This window comes from Aulonocara stuartgranti, assembly GCF_965226115.1.
Source record: "Aulonocara stuartgranti genome assembly, chromosome: 3".
Classification (NCBI taxonomy): domain Eukaryota; kingdom Metazoa; phylum Chordata; class Actinopteri; order Cichliformes; family Cichlidae; genus Aulonocara; species Aulonocara stuartgranti.
In genome coordinates this window covers 67,907,067-67,927,266 of record NC_138941.1, presented here as the reverse complement: position 1 = coordinate 67,927,266, position 20,200 = coordinate 67,907,067, and the positions used below count along the sequence as shown (strand labels likewise).

The 20,200-nt window shown below is 41.7% G+C and overlaps 2 protein-coding genes across 4 annotated transcripts in view; both read right to left on the bottom strand.

Moving 5' to 3' along the window:
- Window positions 1–20,200, bottom strand: part of LOC309694596 (junctional adhesion molecule-like) — a 271,132-nt gene that overhangs the window by 218,384 nt on the left and 32,548 nt on the right. The window lies entirely within an intron of this gene.
- Window positions 6,831–10,376, bottom strand: LOC309702069 (protein NYNRIN-like). Of its 3 annotated transcripts, none has more exons than XR_014275359.1 (2): window positions 7,213–10,376; window positions 6,831–7,106 (listed from the first exon to the last, which is right to left on the bottom strand). XR_014275359.1 is itself a non-coding variant. In XM_082526477.1 (2 exons), exons 1-2 carry the CDS (start codon window positions 10,036–10,038, stop codon window positions 7,549–7,551), a joined length of 2,034 nt encoding a protein of 677 aa, XP_082382603.1. In that variant the 5' UTR covers window positions 10,039–10,376; the 3' UTR covers window positions 6,831–7,548. The 3 variants fall into 3 exon arrangements, 2 of the variants coding, with proteins under 2 accessions (XP_082382603.1, XP_082382602.1); XM_082526477.1 differs by having other exon boundaries at window positions 6,831–8,063; window positions 8,520–10,376; XM_082526476.1 differs by having other exon boundaries at window positions 6,831–9,956; window positions 10,120–10,376.

Here is a 20,200-nt window from a genome sequence, read left to right as displayed (position 1 = left end):
GACACCTCTAGGAGACGGCTGAACAGCGGGGGCAGCGGGGAGGTAGAAACAGGACTAGGTAGGGACTGGGGGCATTGGTTTCAGATGGAGGGGACAGGTGGAGCGGAAAGCCCGGAAGCGGTCGAGGCGTGGGGAGGCAGGCAGGTGAGCGGTGGGCCGGCAGGCCACGTTGTGTAAGCAGCAGGCGGCCCAGGTCCAGGAGGACGGGAGCGAGGGGAACGAGATCTCCACTCCGGGTGCTATCTATGGGGATAGCAGATACTCGGGCGATGAATGGTTGAGAGCGCAGGTCTGATATACTGCTAGCACGATTGCTCACAGGTGGTCAGCCAGGGAGGGGCAACCGGACTCCGCCTAAAGGAGGAGGAGCCGCTGTCTGAGACCTGCAGGTGCCCAACCAGACCATGACAATGCAGCATTTTAGCCACACTATTGCCCTATCAAATCAGTGAGCTGGAATTTTTTTTCTTCTAAACATGAACTACTGTTACAGCAACAGACATTAATACTACTGGTGCCCCACACAACAACTCAATGTCCACTATGTGAAGGAGCAAAACACATGCATTCTCCTCTCATTAACTGAGATAAACTGCTGGCATATTTGTTTCACATCTATACTGTCCAGTCTCTCCTGGGGTCCGTTCTTCGTACCTCGCTTACTACATCCAAGATCAAATGACACATCCAAGATCAAATCATCGCGCTAACTTTGAGCTCGCTATTCCGGTTCTCCGAACACACCTGTTGTTGACGATTAGTATAGCTGGATGAAGTAATGTGAGATCACTGGGTGGCTTAACAGGGGCTACGCATCGATAGTAGAAACATTGATTGGCAACCCTTTGATTGGTCGGCGAAAATGTCGAAGGAGCGCGCTCAGTATTTTTGCTATATCAATAAAAGGATCAAGTACTGCATTATCTTTAGTTACATTGATAATATTTATTTATGGAAAAACAGTGGTAAAATATCGCTGTTGCTTTCGTATACATGAAGCGGACATACCTGAGTGGCCGCGATCTAATCTTGTTTACATAAAGTAAGCCTGCTCCCGAGCAGGTTTACGCTTACGGATCTGTTGCTATGACAGCAAGTCCCGGATGAGCTTCGGAGAACCGAACGATCCAAGATCACACGAAATCGTCAACAATCAAATCCAGCTAACTTACTTAGTGAGGTATGAAGAACGGACCCCTGGTGGACATGGCAACATGTTATTCATGGTTACATATAATTTTAGACTGATGTGGGCTAAAGCCTAGAACATACTTGCCAACCTTGAGACCTTAGAATTAGGGAGACATTTAAATGTCACCGTTATTATTGTCCAATTTCAGAGGCTGCGTCCACCTGAAGACCAGGTGTTGTGCCAAAAAGTGAGTGTCTGCCAAAAACTGATTGCTTGTATTTAAACTGCTATAAATAACTTGTTGGTCTATAATATGTGAAAAATATGTCAAATTTATCCCTTATGAATTTTACCAAGTCATCTTGAGCAACAAACAACATTCGTGTAACAAGGTAGACACCGCAATCAGTTTTTGGCAGTGACTTTTAAATGGTAAATGGACTGATTCATATATAGTGCTTTTCTACTCTCCCGGAGTACTCAAAGCACTCTATACAATAATGCCTCATTCACCCATTCATACAAGCACTTCTAAAGTCAAGTGCAAACTAAACTACATTCACACTCCGATGAACGCATCGGAGGGCAACTTGAGATTAGTATCTTGCCCAAGGATATTTGGCATGTAGACTGGGGAAGCCAAAGATCGAACCACCAACCTTCCCATCAGTAGCTGATCTGCTCTACCACCTGAGCCACAGCCACAGCCACCACACTTTTATGTATCCTGCATTTATACAGTTAAAAAAAATATTGTTTACTTAACTCTTAAGAGAGACACTTTTAATCAGGCCCAGGATCCTCCAGCAGCCACCAGGCCCAGGATCCTCCAGCAGCCACCAGGCCCAGGATCCTGCAGCAGCCACCAGGCCCAGGCTCTTCCAGCAGCCACCAGGCCCAGGCTCTTCCAGCAGCCACCAGGCCCAGGATCCTCCAGCAGCCACTAGGCCCAGGATCCTCTAGCAAGGCACCAACAAGTAAATCAACAGTGACTTCAACGGGCCATCACAAGGAAATACCAATCTCATCATTTTCAAAATGCCACCTAAAAAAGCAAACCCAGGAGTTGAAGGCAATTAACCAGTGAGGTTAATTGCCAGGACAGGCCGGGTTTCAGCAACCCTCAAGGGTGCTTCGCAACCAGTGGGCCTTAACGCCGTTAAGATGCCGCCTAGGAGGAGCAACGTTAATGAGGAGGAACTGGAGGACATAAAGAAATCCCTAAACTTTATGTCTGAAGAAATAACAACAATTTCCAAACAACAAAAACTGATACTCAATTTAATGGATGATATTAAAGAACTAAGAAGGCAGGGCGAGGAAAAGGACAAGAAGATTGCTATGCTGGAAGGACGGGTGTCAGATCTGGAACAATATTCAAGAGTAAATGATGTGATAGTGACAGGACTGGAAACCAAGCATCAGACATACGCATGGGTAGCAGCATCAGAGAGAGGGGAGCCACCCGAGCAAGAGCTACGCTCTTTGGAAGAGCAGGTAATGGCCTTCTTTAAAAGCAAAGGTATAGAAATGGACAGTAAAAATATTGAGGGATGCCATCCGCTTCCGAGAAAAAATCAAATACCTGCCATTATCATTCGTTTTGTTAATAGAAAACAGAAAAAAGAACTGCTCAAGCAAGGAAGAAAGCTAAAAGGTACAAATGTTTATTTAAATGAACACCTAATCAAGAAAAATGCAGACATTGCAAGACAAGCAAGAATATTAAAAAAACAGAAGAAAATACAGTCAACTTGGACGTCAGACTGTAAAATATTCATTAAGTTAAATGGAACACCAGAGCAGGCTAAGGTTCTAGTCATCAAAGAGATGACTGAACTAGAAAAATAAAACTGATAAATGCAAAGCAGTGCTAAATATGATGGGACCGTCCAAGTGCACAACCAACGCAGATGTCTGACAATTTTCAACTAACAGCTCATATAGATATTGAAAATAAGACATTGATGTATGACAGCAACATAGATCCTGATTGTAATTTCTTTAACAATAAGACAAATGAATGCAATTATTATACAAATGAGCAACTTAAAAAGGAATTCAAGGTAGAACAGGGTATAACAATGGTTCACTTTAATAGTCGACGCTTATATGCAAACTTTCAATCCATCAAAGACTACATAACACAGTTTGAACAGCCATTCAATGTGATAGCCATATCGGAGACCTGGATAACTCCTGGAAAAGAAGAAGACTTTAAAATAAATGGATATGAATTCCTTCATGTAAACAGGATCAACAAGAAAGGAGGTGGGGTGGCACTTTACATTGATAAAAACCTAAAGTACAAAAGAATGGGAAGAATGACAACTGTTATTGATGGAGTGATGGAATGTTTATCAGTGGAAATAAGTATAGAAAAAAGGAAAAACCTAATTGTCAGTTGTATATATAGAACACCAGGATCTAAGATTGAGATATTTAAGGATAATATGGAGGACTTATTTACAAATATAAATCAGAAAAGAATGTTCATTTGTGGGGACTTTAATATTGACTTATTGAATCCAAATCATAATAAGAGTACAGAAGAATTTATTGATTCCATGTACAGCATCGGTTTATTTCCACTGATAACAAGACCGACCAGAATAACATCTCATTGTGCAACTCTATTAGATAATATATTTACAAATATAATAGAAGGAAAGATAAAAAGTGGGCTGTTAATCAATGATATAAGTGACCATTTACCAGTCTTTGCATCTTATAAATGCCATTATAAAGTGAACAACGATGGACATAAGATTATTTACAAAAGAATAAGAACAGAGAAGACCTTAAATTGTCTTAGAAATGAACTTTTAAAGCAAGATTGGAATATTGTGTATGAACAAACAGAAGTTAATAAAGCTTACGAAGGATTTTTAAGAACATTTAACACATTACTTGATAAAAACTGCCCAGTAATTGAAATCAATAGGAAACACAATTATGCAGGAAGACCATGGATGACAAAAGGACTACAAAATGCCAGCAAAAAAAAGAATACCCTATATCGAGAATTCATAAAAAAGAGAACAATAGAAACTGAAATGAAGTATAAAACTTACAAAAATAAATTAACTAATATAATGAGATCCTGTAAAAGAGAGTATTACATTAAAAGGTTAGAACACAATAAAGATAACACAAGAGATATATGGAATGTATTAAACAGAATAATCAAAAATGAATCAAGGAATAATGATTACCCTGGGTACTTTATAGAAGGTGTTATGGTTCAAAAATATTGGAGATGGACACCAGAGGAAAAACCCACAATAACAACACTGGTCCGGTCGGGTTGAGTCAAACGATGATTTAATGATCACACACGTGGGAGATGGACACTGTATGCAGACAGTCTCAGATCTCATCTCAAAAAACACATTTCCATAGTTTTATGAAATCAGGGTATTAGAACGCCCCCTCATGCGTAGTGACAGGTGTAATACAATCAATGTTGACAATTTTATTTAACACAAAGAATAACATTGTCTCCTTCCCGAGGGCAGACGCTAACTGCCCCCCTTCTCCTGGAGCCGTCTGTACCCTGCTGAGACACAACATGGCAACTACAAGGACTCTTTCATTTATTAAGACCATCAGTGTGTATTGCTCTAAATCAAGTATATAATATTAAATGAATATTGCTGGATCAGCTACTTCTACTTAAAACATATTAAAACATGACTAAGCACAAAATCACCAAGAATGACATCTTATAAGTGCTGTGTAAGCGCGTGCGGCCTTCCAAGCTCAAAGCCTTTGCCCTCCATAGATCAGCCAGACTCGCGCTGGCTGTAGCTTTTAACCTTTAATTACCTTGAGCACAACTCTAGAATGAGCAACAAACTGCAATGTGTATGGAATGATCATGGTTACATCTGCAATGGAAAATCATGTTATTATTCTGGTACCTGTAAGAAAGATCAGATTAAAGTTATCACCATCACTGTAATGCAAAGAATAATATAAGATCAAAAACTTCAATTTATGCTTAATGCAAAGCTGGTTATATACTTCTAAGGAACTAATAATGACATATTAAAATATTAAATGATAATGAGAAAAACATCCCCCCCTTATTCTACAATTCCCTCTGTTGACCTCTGGAGAATCCAGAGGTCACAAACAGTTGTGTCCCTCCTTGGCCTACACATTCAGCTCCACATGCATCATTGGCATCATGGACATTGGAGTAATGACTCCAGGGTCCACTGCCCTCACAGACATACTTTCGAACATTCTTCTGGCACAAGGGATGAGACAACAACAAATAACCATAATACCCACCACAATAGACAAAGAAAACATGACCGAAGCGATGACCCCCTTCCACCGTCCGAACACCGAGGTCAGCCAGCCTTCTAACGGATTACCAACACCGGAGTGATCATGCATAGTTTCAGAAAGGCTCTTTAGGCCCTCCAGAGCCTTGGTTACCGACCCATCTGGAGCAGTATTGTTTGGAATAAAGGTGCAACACTGGTCAGCAAACATAGCACACACGCCCCCCTTTTCCGCTAACAACATGTCAAGGGCCATTCTATTCTGCACTCCCATTAACGAGGTCGGACCCACCTGCTCCGCTAGCCCCTCCAATCCGTCTCTGGTCAGGTTAGAGAGCCTCAGTACATTGTAATGAACATAATTAATCCTATCTACATTCTTGTTTGGAGTCACTGGAAAGAAAGCAGAAATTATTGGAATATTTTCAAACCCGGCTGCTATTTGATCAATAAGTTTAAATTCATTTGGAACCCCCCTGGGCACTCCAATGGAGTCGATCCAGGTGGGGGAATTCATTCTAGGGTCATAAACATTTGTGTCTTGTATTCCTCTCTTTCTCAAAATGTGTCTTTTGCGCTTGGCTGCCAAAGTGCGCGTATTGTGTGAGGGAATTGATTTTACCTTATTTCCGATTAGCATAAGTGGCGCTCCTAGTCTCACCATCGCGCACGTCCCCACGCTCCCAAGAGGAACACGTACCAGTAGAGTCCTGTGCCCGCAATAGTAATACAGCCCGCTCCTAGCCCAAGTCCCAATTAGGGTGGCTGCATCACTCACATTGTTGGTGGTCCTCCCAATCTGGGTGACCGAACACCAACTGGGGTCAATTTCCCCCAACCGATATTTAACTTTATCTGTGGTAAACTTAAAGCACGTATAATTATCTTTCCGGGGCATAAACGGCCCTACTTGCGTGAGCTTGCCAATAGGGGGAAATAGACTGGACAACACAGTGCAGTTCCCCGTATTCACAGCTCCTCTAGTTATTTGCAACATACAATTATAGCCCCACTGATCCTCTGGATGCAGAGGTGCAGGCTCTATAAATAAACGCGGCCTTGCTGAAGCGCAGGCTACACAATTAGCCACTTTTTGTTCTCTAGCATTTTGGGCTATCCAGTCCAGCCAGATGTTACTGTCACTGAACCCGGTAGCGCGTTCAATCAAATCCTGAGGTTTCAGGGTGGTGTAGTCCACCGACACTACTCGTCTCTCCCTTGGTTCGTGCTCCTCTGGTGTAGCTTCCGATGACCCGCTCCCCTCCTGCCCTGTAAAAGATGCAACAGAGCTGGTGGGAGTAGAAATCACACGAGTTGTTATGTCTTCTCTACCTGACGGTACGCGATTAGTTTTTTCTAGGAAATTAACTTTAATTAACCCTTTTGGATCAACCCCTGCTATTTCCACCCCCAAAATTAAATACATAGATTGTTTGCGATGCCAATTCCCCAATGATAAAGTTAACGCGTTTCCAGAGGGGCTAAAATCCCTCTGTAGTTTAAGCCCGTTTTCTGATCCTGATTCTAACGGTTCCCAATTTTGCCCAGTGTAACCCCTTACCTGGTCCCAATTACGGCACCAGCTGTCATAAGGACGATTTCCCCTCTCACAGTGCGTACTCACTGAATAATCCCAACAGACCCACACATTGTATCCCCTCCAAGCACTGCCGACGTCCCTGCAATTAACAACATCACACAGATCAAACGTAAAGGAAGTTGTGGAGCCAATCACATAATCTAATTCTAAACCACCATATGTGCTGAGACACTCATCCTTTTTACCAGAGACCTCGCGCTTCACTCTTGCCCGCAACCTTAAATCACTATGGACCACGTGTGATGTACTTGGTGTATCAAACAACGCCGGACTGGCATGGCCTCCGTGCTCAGACTGGTTTCCAGGGTCGGTCTGCAACAAACAAATCAAAAAACAAATAGCCATGATTAGCAACATAGTTAACATCAAACTCATAATAATTTTGAACATTGTGATGGCTTTTGAGACTCTTCTTTCATCACCAGTGTCTAATTGTTGTGATGGCATGGTGGTATGTGAATGTTATGGTGTAGTAAAAAGTTCAAAGCCCTTTATCAGAGCCTCTCTCTTGTTTTAGGTGTTCAGTGTGGTACCGCTCCTTTTCGTTGGCGCGGCGATCTCCTCCTTGGCTGCTCTTCTTTCTTTGACCTTCCAGGTAGACTACCGGTCGGTCCGTTGCACAGGTGTGAGGGATTATTGTGCCGCTCAATTTCACCTGCGTCGAGTTGAGATTGATCCTTCCTCACCAAGCCCTCGTGCGCAGCTGCGCACTGCGTCCAGTGATACCAGGTGTCGCCTTTCCCCTTCAGTTGGACCGCTGTCGCCGTCCGAGCCGATACCTCATATGGACCAGTCCAGCGGGGCTCCTTCCACTTTCGTTTGATGACTCTCAGCCACACTGTTTTCGCGTCCGGGACCTCTCCTTCTCCTGTGGGCCCTTTACAAGCCGCCTGTTTCGTGAAACTGGACACTAGCGCCTTTAGCTCGTTCCAGTAGTCTGCGTGGGACCGGTTCCCCTTTTTGTCCCGTTCACCCGAGCCCACCGTCCAAGGTGCCGGAAACTGTCTCCCGGTTTGCAGCTCGTATGGTGTAAAACCTGTGGATTGATTAACAGAACATCTTATGGTCATCAACGCAACCGGCAGGGCTGCGACCCAATTTAGCCCTGTTTGCGCGCAGATTTTTGCCAATTTGTTTTTCAAATTTAGATTCATTCTTTCTACTTTCCCCTGAGACTGAGGATGATAGACCGTTCCAAATTTATGCTGGACGCCCAACATTTTTTCTACTTTTTCCAAATCTTGATTTTTAAAATGGGTTCCATTATCTGATCTAATTCTTTTCGGGAACCCATGACGGGGAATATAATGATTGATTAAACACTTAATGACAGTCTTAGCATCCTCCTTTTTTGTAGCCCAGGCCTCTGGCCAGCCGGTCAAAGCGTCAACACACACTAACAAATATCTTACACCGCCCGGCCCGGAATCAATCATATCAGTGAAATCAATAACAATCTCCTCTCCCGGCCTCTCAGGGGGCCGAAACTTACCCACTTCCGGTTTTACTGCTGGCTTAGGATTGTGTGCCCCACAGATTAAGCACATCCTGGCCTTCTCCCTTATCATTCCTCGCAGCTCAGGATGCCACCAATGACACAAATTTCTTTCCATCTGGGCTCTCCCCACGTGGGCAAGTCCGTGGGCTTCATCCACCTTCTGTTCTGCCATTTTGGCTGTCAGCACGGGGCGCCCGTCTGGCCCCCTCCACAAATGTCCATCCTGCCAGGCTCCTTTGTTTTTCCACACCCCCTTTTCCTCTGGGGATGCCTCCTCCTGGGCCCGTTTAACTTCCTCAATCAGGTCAACAGGTATCTCTTCTTCTGATGTTACCTGTATCATTTGTCTCTGTCCTTTGTAGCCTGCGGCCTCCTTTGCGGCTTCGTCTGCTCTCTGGTTTCCTTTTTCCACCATACTGGTTCCTTGGGAGTGAGCTTTGCATTTTATAATGCTCACCTCCTCTGGGTCAGCCAAGGCCTTTTCCAGTTCCTCCATTTCATGTTTGTGGGAGATAGGTGCATTGGTTGCTGTTCTGAATCCTGCTCTTTTCCACTGAGGCAGCTCCACATGCGCTGCTCCAAACGCATATGCCGAATCGGTGTAGATGTTCACTCTCCTGTTCTTGGCTAGTCTCAAAGCTCGAGCTAAGGCTATCACTTCAGCTCTCTGGGCCGACTGCTTTCCCTCAATCCTTCCTGACTCTCTGACCTGATAATCTCCTTCTACTCTGCAGACCACCGCATACCCTGCTTTCAGTCCTCCTTCGTCTCGGTGGCAACATCCATCGGTGAACCAGTCCTCAGCTCCCGGTATGGGTTCGGCCTTCAGGTCCTCTCTAATCTTTTCCTCGATCTGTGCTCTTTTGGCGCAGTCATGTGGTTCCCCTACACCCATTAAATCTGCCATGTTAATTCCTTCATGTGTGAATGTCAAATTTGGGGCCTCTAAGACTTTGCTCAGTCTCTGTTGTGCCCGTGGTGACATACAAAATGCTTGTGAATTTACGTATGCCACTATGCTATGTGTAGTGAGTATTTTTAGTGGGTGTTCTCTCACTACATGTGCTGTTTTTTGGATAATTCTAGCGACCCCTGCTGCATGTTGTGTGCATGTAGGATGCTTTGCTTCTGTTGGATGTAGTTTTACACTAACATACATGAGCACTTCTCTACCCCCCCCTTTTTTCTGAAACAACACTCCATTTATAATTGAGTTTGTCTCAGAAACATCTAAATAGAATGGCTCATCATAATTGGGTGTGGCTAAATCTGAGGCCCTTGACAAATCCTGTTTTACACTAATAAATGCGGCTTCAGCTTCAGGCGTCCAAGGCAACTCAGCCTTAAAGTTTCGAACACCAACTTGCTTCATTAGGCCCCTTAAAGGGGCAGTTTTGCCTGCATAATCCGGAATGAACTGCCTGCTGTAACCTGTTAAACCAAGAAAAGAAAGCATTTCTCTCACAGTTCGCGGTTTTGGGTGTGTCAAAATTTGGTCTCTGTGTGTGTTCATCAAACCCACTGATTTGTGTGCGATTACCCGGCCCAAAAAGGTCACTTCAGGGCGAACTAACTGCAGCTTGTCTTTACTTACTTTAAAGCCACATTCCGCCAACCTATTCAACACAACGAACGATGCCGCTGAACAATCCGCTGCTGACGGGGCTGCAATGAGAAGATCATCAACATATTGTATTAATGTACAATCATTAGGCAAATTACATGACGACAGGGCTTCTTTAAGCACCTGATTGAAAATGCCTGGAGAAAGTGCAAAGCCTTGTGGCAAACGTGTGTATCTGAGTTGTTGGCCTCTGTATGTGAATGAAAAAATGTCTCTGAGTGACTCATGCAGAGGAAGACAAAAAAATGCATTTGCCAGGTCAATGCACGTGAACCACTTTTGGTCACATGTGATAGCTGATAAAGCTGTGTACGGATTTGGTACCGGTGCAGTAGTAGAGAGCAATATTTCATTAATGGCTCTCAAATCATGTGCCATACGGTATTTTCCTGTTCCATGTTTCTCCACTGGTAGAATTGGTGTGTTCCACAGTGAGTGAGAGGGCTCTAACACCCCGGCCCTTAGCAGGCCTTCTATTGTTTCTGTAATTCCTGCCTCTGCTTCAGGTTTGTGTTTATACTGTGGTCTATTGATTGGTGTGTGTGACTTGAGCTGGAACAAGACAGGAGGACACTTAGCTAGGCCAACATCCGTGGGCCCTTTTGACCATAGACTGTCAGGCAGATTCGACAGTCCAGCAACTGCGTGAGGATGATCTACACACTCCTCACCATGTGTTTTTGAAATTTCTTTATGTTCCAAGATCACTGTATCCTCACAGGCACAAGTTATGCGATAGGTTTTACAATTTGGAGCATAAGATAAGTTAGGAACTTGGGTTCTTTGCCACCCTGTGTCGTCCAGTGCTCGCCTGACCATTGGACCTAGATCACCTGCACCATGACCTTGGTGGACCGCCAATGTAATGTGAGGGGTTGAATTTTCTTCCACATTGTACCAAGGCCGTTGTTCATCAGTTAATTTCACAGCCGCGGCTACACCTTCTGGTCCGATGTAGATGTCATGTGTTTGCACATTCCACGTCTGACCTTCAAGATCAGATTGAAATAATTCACGATAGGTGTCGTCATTCTCTTTATCATAAAACAGGGTAACGTGGTAAGGGTCGCGCGGAGGGGAGTAAACTGCCAAGCTCATTATCCAGGGTCTCCACAGCTGAAATTGCCTCAGAACATCCTCTTTCACTAATCTCCTTGTGATCTGCTTGGTAAGACACACAGCCAACGCAGTGTGTCAAGACTTAACCAAGCCTCTTTCATTATTCACTTTTAATAACTACTTTTCACTCTGTAACATAAATGTTATAAACTCATACACACTGCATGTTAACTTTGGGGCACAAAACAATAACACAGCTCAAATGCATTCACACAGCCTTAAATTTTTCACAGAAAATTGCTCCAAAGCAATATCATGTTTGCTCACAAACTAACAAATTCACTGTGTTGTTTACCGAGCGAGGGAGCAATGGACCAATTAATTCCAAACTCCTCAATAATTAGCTGTATAGCTCGCTCTACTTCAATGCCAAACCATAGTACTGTGATTAGCTTTATTCAAATCAAATCTATGTTTCAAAGCCTTTCAAACGCACACCCACACACACTATTTCAACCACGCACTCTCAAGCACACATTTGTCTCCTTTAAATCTACTAATCGCTTGGAGACATCTCCACAGATAATTATATTATTTCCCAAGCAAGCATATCAAAATCAAAACCGTCTAGTACCGACTCTATCATAGCCTGAGCAAAGTGGGCGGCCTCTGTGGGCTCCCAATTTGGATCATTTTCATGCTCAGTCATCTCCTTTAAGCCTTGAAATAAAAATAGGCAACGTTGTATATAGGCATTTAGCTCATGCAGCTCAATCACGGACCACACTGTCATCTCATAAGGTGAAACACCTTCCTCAGTCACTATGTGACATTTACAGGTCACCTCCAATTGACCGTCTTCCTCTGCTATTTGTATGTTACAGGTTGCAAAATAAAGCACAGGCATGTTTGCTTATTCTATTTAAACAACGATTTAACAGTATTAAATGGGACTGTTTAGTGCATGGGACACAATATAATCATTTATTGTTGAAGGGACAAATGTCAAAGGGGTTCTAACAGGTCCACTTTATTGCGTGCTCATAAATTATTGTTATCTGGGTCACTCACCCAATGTGCTTTATTGTTTGAGATTATTAATTATGTCACGCTTATCAGTGGCTCATATTTATTTAAGGCCTATGTTTGAACTTGACAACAAAGGCAGAGCATCATTTCATCCTTTCAGGGTGAAACACTCCACTTTCTCTGTGTCATGGCAGCTCAGAAAAGTTCCTGAACTTTACTTATTTAAAGATATGACTTAAAATCAGTTGTGTTATCAGTATAAAATATTTAAGATTTAATTAAATTATTTTCAATTGACTTACAGCAGCTTACTCTGAACTAGGAACACTCTCTTATGCTCCTCAAAAACTGAAGTTACTCAGTCTTAAATGATTTTTTTACATTACATAAATCAACTGTGATTAACAAATAACGTTCTAGTGATTCCCACTTGGTTTAAAACATTCAAAAGCCTTCTAGGGACCTATTCTGATCATAGCCTATGTGTTTGTAAGCTTGTTTTTTTTAACCCTCTGCACTCAAAGCATTTACTACACTTTATCAATCCGGACAGTCACGCCGAACGAAGCTTCTGACCTTCAAAGGCCGAGTGCCAACTCATTATAAGCACATTTGCAAGGTATGTCTGAAAATTATTTAAACCACTCTTTTTAAATCAGAAACTATTTACATTGTTATAACATCAAAACCAGCAGCTTCTTTACAGGCTTTCAGCAATAAAAGGCCTTCTGCTTCTAAGGCTCACACACACTCTGGGCAGGAAGTGAAAAGCTCTGTTCTCCTCCCAGCCACACGCTCATTTGCATGTTCACACCGTCTAAAAATAGCTCTCAGCGCTGCAGCTGCGCTCTCATCACACACAGGGTCACACAAAGCTCAGACAAAACTCTATTCACAAAAGACGTCTTATAATTACAACCACTGACAGACATGACAAATTCAGCACCTAACAAATTTCGACAAATTTAAATTAACGGGTCCAACCGAAGAAAGCTTCACTTTTTTGTAATCAATCAAACAGTATCTGTTACTTCTGGGAACAGTTTCTGACCTAACTTCTAAATCCCTAACTCAATTTAACTTTGTCCAAACAAGCACATGACACCGTTTCAAACGATGAGGAGTCTCGGTAACTCCTAGCTTATTTCGGGATGCCCTGTACCCCACAGTTAAACCAAAACTGAACTACCCCTGTTCGCCGACAGGTCAAGACCGCGCGTCCACGGCCAGGAGGGGGCGTAACCCCCGGGCTATGTGCTTCTTAGCAGACTTCTGGGCTGCCGTCCTATAATAATTTTAACCTAACCGATTTTGAAAAATTTTTACCATAACGGGTCCTACCGAAGAAAGATAACTTTTTTACGACCAATTAAACAGTCTCTGTTACTTCTGGAACAGTTTCTGTCCTAATTTCCCTACCAAACTACCTGAGCCTTCAGCTCAATATCCAGGGACTCAAACCCAACATTATTACTTTCATATTTCTTCAACTTCATTAAATACTCTTAAACAACTTTAACTGCATAACACCCGGTGATTCTCATCAAAATCAAAACAGACACCCACCAGCAACGTCAGTGAGCAAACTTTTAATTTAATGCAGCCCAATTTGGCACAATTTGGGAATCAACTCAACAGGCAGTGCCTTACCTTTAGAAGCACCCGCGGAGCTCACTCACATCAGATCCCTGGTCCGTGCCTGTCCGCTCGACAACCTCAGACCGTCCACACCTCGCACGTCCACCCCAATACCACAGGACGAGCCCCCAAAATGTTATGGTTCAAAAATATTGGAGATGGACACCAGAGGAAAAACCCACAATAACAACACTGGTCCGGTCGGGTTGAGTCAAACGATGATTTAATGATCACACACGTGGGAGATGGACACTGTATGCAGACAGTCTCAGATCTCATCTCAAAAAACACATTTCCATAGTTTTATGAAATCAGGGTATTAGAACGCCCCCTCATGCGTAGTGACAGGTGTAATACAATCAATGTTGACAATTTTATTTAACACAAAGAATAACATTGTCTCCTTCCCGAGGGCAGACGCTAACTGCCCCCCTTCTCCTGGAGCCGTCTGTACCCTGCTGAGACACAACATGGCAACTACAAGGACTCTTTCATTTATTAAGACCATCAGTGTGTATTGCTCTAAATCAAGTATATAATATTAAATGAATATTGCTGGATCAGCTACTTCTACTTAAAACATATTAAAACATGACTAAGCACAAAATCACCAAGAATGACATCTTATAAGTGCTGTGTAAGCGCGTGCGGCCTTCCAAGCTCAAAGCCTTTGCCCTCCATAGATCAGCCAGACTCGCGCTGGCTGTAGCTTTTAACCTTTAATTACCTTGAGCACAACTCTAGAATGAGCAACAAACTGCAATGTGTATGGAATGATCATGGTTACATCTGCAATGGAAAATCATGTTATTATTCTGGTACCTGTAAGAAAGATCAGATTAAAGTTATCACCATCACTGTAATGCAAAGAATAATATAAGATCAAAAACTTCAATTTATGCTTAATGCAAAGCTGGTTATATACTTCTAAGGAACTAATAATGACATATTAAAATATTAAATGATAATGAGAAAAACATCCCCCCCTTATTCTACAAAGGGACAAGAAGTATTAATAACATGGAAGAGATAGTAAATGGCTTTAATGAATTCTTCGTAAACATAGGGCCAAAACTGGCAGAAGAAATAAAGGTTGATGGAATAGAAAGGGACACTGGTGAAAATATTGAAAGGAATAGTAGCTCAATGTTTTTAAGAGCAGTGGAAGAGAAAGAGATTTATGACATAGTTAGAGGACTTAAGAACAAAACCAGTACAGACTGGAATGATATTGATATAGTAACGGTAAAGACAGTTATTGATGGTATCGTAAAACCATTAAAATATATATTCAACTTGTCGTTTCAAAAAGGAGTTTTTCCACAAAAAATGAAAGTTGCTAAAGTTATTCCCATTTACAAAACCGGTGAAAGACATCATTTTACAAACTATAGACCAGTGTCAATACTCTCCCAGTTCTCTAAGATACTGGAAAAACTCTTCATAAAAAGACTTGACAGTTTTGTGGAAAAATATGAATTAATGACAGATAGTCAGTATGGGTTCAGAAACAACAGATCAACAGCTTTGGCACTGATAGATTTAATGGAAAAGATAACGGAATGTATGGATAATAAGAGGTATGCGCTCTGAGTTTTCTTAGATCTAAAGAAGGCGTTTGATACTGTTAATCATGAAATTCTATTAAAAAAACTGGAAAAGTACGGGTTTAGGGGAGTGGTTTTGGAATGGTTAAAAAGCTATGTAGGGAATAGGCAACAATATGTACAAATAAATGAATATAAATCTAATTTGATGGATATAGCTTGTGGAGTACCTCAAGGTTCAGTACTAGGTCCAAAAATGTTTATTATGTACTTAAATTATATCTGCAGAGTATCGGAGATTTTAAAGTTTGTAATATTTGCAGATGACACAAATATACTGTGTTCAGGTGTGGAGTTGCCACAGGTTTTGGAAATGATCACACAGGAATTAACAATATTAAAGAAGTGGTTTGATATAAATAAATTATCATTGAATCTAGATAAAACCAAATTTATGTTGTTTGGAAACCAAAAGAAAAACATTGAAGTAGAAATATGTGTTGACAATGTATATTTAGAAAGAGTAAATGAAACTAGAAAGCGAAAATTTCTGAAGAAATTTTAAGTGTGCCTATGCCGCCGCTAATCAGTGTAGTTTGCCATTCAAACGGCTACAGAGAGCAAAACTCAGCAGAGCAGCCATTCTCCACCATGAACTATGGTAAAACCAAACACCGCTCGCGCCTCACAGATGACAGCTTACAGTTTTGTGTAAAGATGAGGTGACTTCGTACAGCCCCAATTTGCAGACGCTGTGCGCAGAAGTTCATAAGCAGACCCGACAATGTTCGCATGAACACACTTTGAAGCATTACGTTATGGACCACTTTTCACACATAGTTGCTGTACCCACACAGCCGGCTGTAGCTTTTCATCTCACAGCCCGACACATACAAAAAAAAAAAAAGAAAAGAAAAAAGAAACAGCCGAGAGAGCACAGACTTTACGCCTGAGAGGCGTGATTGCAGATGCCGCTGAGGTGGGTCCACCTCCCCTGCAGCGGCACAGCAGACCACGCCCTGCCACACACATCAAACATGTAAAATAAATATTTATGCACTTTTGCATTCACTTTTTGTTTTTTGTTACTTTTACAAAGTGTTCTGAATGATTAACCCTTTAAGACCTACCATAGAACCAAGTCCGCCAGAGCTTATATTATATTTTTACATGCTGTGGAGCCATTTTTGGGAGCATTTCAAGTTGCTATACATCAATACAACCATTATAGCCCAGATTTTAATAATATGTATTCATTAAGTGCATAGTAATTACATAAATTGCAAAAAAGTGCAATAAACTACAAAAAAATTGAAAATCGTTTTTGATTTTTTAACATATATTTGTAGTTAGAGAAATTTAAGAGTCTTATCCCTCAAAACTGTAAATACAAAAAAGTTGCACAAAATAGTTTCCCACCACAGGAAATTTATTTTGAGTGTCTTCATAGTTTTATTTTTGAAATACACCAATTTTTATACACTGCAGGAAAAACGAAAATAAATATTATACTGCAAATTTGCAAAAAAGCAGCATATGCATCAAAATAAACTATTTCCAGCAGTGCAATATGAGTCCTAAGAATCCCAGAAACGACACAGAAAGTCATAAAGTCAAAGATAACTTTTAAAAAGAGCAGTATAGGCCCTGAGGCCCTGATCGCAAAAAAGACTACATTTCCGCGAAAATGACGTCACTTCCGGTTTCGGGCAGGTAATGGCGGAAATGCAAAAGTTCGCGCTGACGTCTATTCCAACGTAGGAAGTGTTATGAACAGCTGATGAGATCGGCAAAGCGTGTTTCTGGAATATTATGTTTTTGTTCCTGCAAGCGCTTTTTATGCAGTTTTTGCAAAGCTTTATGTGGAAGGAAACCGTGACCTAGGACACACTGATGGCATCAGATGTAAGTACAACTCCTCCGGTTTCATATGCAAAAAAAATTTTTGCGCTAGCTTACGTGGTTGCAGTGCTACTGGGATTTAAAAATAGTTACGCATAACAGAGCGTTCCCGCTCCGATCGGCTCTAAAGGGTTAACAATGGTCTACAGCCAATCTTGTGTATTATTATACAAACTTTGGTTGTAAGATTCAGATAACTATTTAATAAAAGCTAAATATTTTATACGAGAGTAAGAGAGAAAAGTATATCTTTGTGTCCCCCTCTCCCTGTTAATGCCCTACCTGGCCCCCTGGCAAAAGCTGTGCTAGATCCGCCCCTGCACAGTTACCAGCTGTCAGCTACACAAAAAAAAGGAGCTTGGTGTTAGTTGTCTCTCAGAAACAGTTCATAACTTCCCTTCAACTCATTCATGTCACCTAAAAGGTAAACCTGTTTCTCCATCACCAGTTCAGCTCTGATGACTCAGTAAGGACATCTCATGGTTAGGACCAGCCCTTTTTTTTCAGCTGTGGCTCCATCAAACATCAGCTGATACTAGAAATTAAAATCAAATGAATTCTAACAACAGCTGATCAAGCTTAAACGTGCTGCTGTTGTTTAGCGCGATAAACAAACAAGAGAGAAAAGCCGATCATTGATCAGTTTCACGATTGAAGTTGCAACAGGCGAGAGAATGACAGGGGAGCCCGAGTAACGACAGAATAAATCCAGCTTTGTGTCTTCTTCCATTCTACCTGAAGAACGGGACAAACTGTGTTCCTTTTCAGCTCAATACGAAACGCGTAATATTTTCTCTGAATGCGGGATGATTTCGTTTGCACGGGACGGTTGGCAACCCAATAACTAACCTTATGAATACAATAAAGTTCACCATCAGTAACACAGCACCCACCCAGCTGTACGACTTATTGGTCGTGTCCAAATTCATGGGCTGCATCCTCCTGAGGCCGCATTTGTAGACCGATTACGTCATGGCGCGGCCCAGCCAAACTCCAGTTTCCAGCAATGGCAACTGAACTTGAAAGTGTTACTCATTTGTTTTATGACTGTTTATATAGTGCTACATTTTGGAGAGAGCTTGAAAATTATATACTGTGCAAGACAACATACGAAATCAAAATTGAAGGGAAGAACATTATCACTTATTTTGAAACTAAAGAAAAAGAAAAATGTGCCATTGTCAATCTTTATATCTTATTAGGGAAATTCCATATACATAAATGTAAATTTCAAAACTCAACCCCATCATTTAATTTGTTTTTGATTGAAATTGAATATTATTTAAACTCTCTTAAATTAACTTCCAATAAGAAAGGTTTATCACTGATTGAAATTCATTCAGAAATGTTTAACAAATGAGCTGTCACAAGTACTAAATTATGAAGTCTGTCACATCCCCCCCCCCTTTTTTTTCTTTTTTCTCTCCTTTATTTATTTGTCCTGCTTGTTTCATTGTACTGTATATTGTTGCTTTTGTTTGTCTTGTATGTCCACTATTCAGGCTGAACTGGAATGACTGGCTGTTCATTTTGTAAGCTCAATAAAGTTTGAAAAAAAAAAAAAAACGTTTCCAGCAATGGCGGCCGCTACTAAGTTTTAAAATTACTCTTACTAATCTTTCTGGGTCACAAAATAAACTTTTAACATATTTTCAGGCAAGAAAGTAGCTTTGTAAACATCAAATATCTGCTCGGTTTATCAAGATATCGCATATTTGCAAAAGTGCTTCGACGTTTTCGGAGCATCTGCTACCCACCAGCCCAACAATAACCTAAAAATGTTATTGTTGGGCTTTTTTCAGTGTTTTATTTGCTCGTGAGTAAATCGGTTTGGCTGAGATTAAAGTTATTAGATTAGATTAGATAAAATAAAACTTTATTAATCCCCCAGGATTTTCACACAGCTGAATAAACGTCAAGCAGAAAACTGATTAAACAGAAGTGTGAGACGGTCGAGAATTTACGCCAGTGTCCTGTTATATTTTAGATAGCAAGGAGCAGACGGCCGAGTTTATTAAACTCCACCGAGACAGCGGTGAAGCTAATCAGAAGGCTAGACCGTCCAATTTCCCCAGCCGTTTACTTCCGGCCTACCCGACCTTCTGAGGACCCGGCCCACGTAGACCGCGAAGGCCGGGTCCTCAGGAGGATGCAGCCCATGAATTTGGACACATGCTCTATTGTCATTGATCTCTCCTGCCTCCCCTTTCCCTCATCCAACTCCTGGCCTCTGTGGAAGCTCCGCCACTATCAGCACCAAACTTTTTTACACATCGGCCAGCATCTGGCCAATCCACCACATTTCATTGTTTATACCATTAAAGAAAAACGAAAAATAACCATCGGCCCACCGGGCAAATGCCCGATGGCAAGTCCAGCTATGACTTCAGTCTTTCTGTCACTGAATTTTAAAAAGCTAAGAGTCTCTTTAGTAAATACAGCAGCAACGATCAAAAGACGTGTTTGAGCTGCTGCAGATGTTAGTAAATCTGACCCTAAATGTTCCTTTTTCTTTAACATTCAAACGTTGTAATGAAGGGATATTTTAACAGGCTGTTCTCGTTTATATGACTTCCATAAAACAACAGGGTTAGAACACATTGTGACGAAGTAAGATGTTTGTTTTGTAGTCCATCTTCAGCACAATGTAGTTTCAACAGGCGGACATCCGGTGTCACATTGTTACAGAGAGACAAGTGTAAGGCTGTTCCAATTCTCAGCACCGCTCCTCTCTTTTCCTGAGTCCTTAGCAATTCTCCTTCCCACGATGACGTTTTCTTCGAAGCCAAGGAAAAGAGTTTGGGAAAATGAGATAGGCCCTAATTTTGAAATTTTAAATAACACCCACGTGGTTACGTTGCCCAGCTGAGTCACGT

Coding starts and splice junctions, on each gene's coding strand:
- LOC309702069 (XM_082526476.1), bottom strand. CDS start 9,897: ATGAAGCAAGTTGGTGTTCGAAACTTTAAGGCTGAGTTGCCTTGGACG.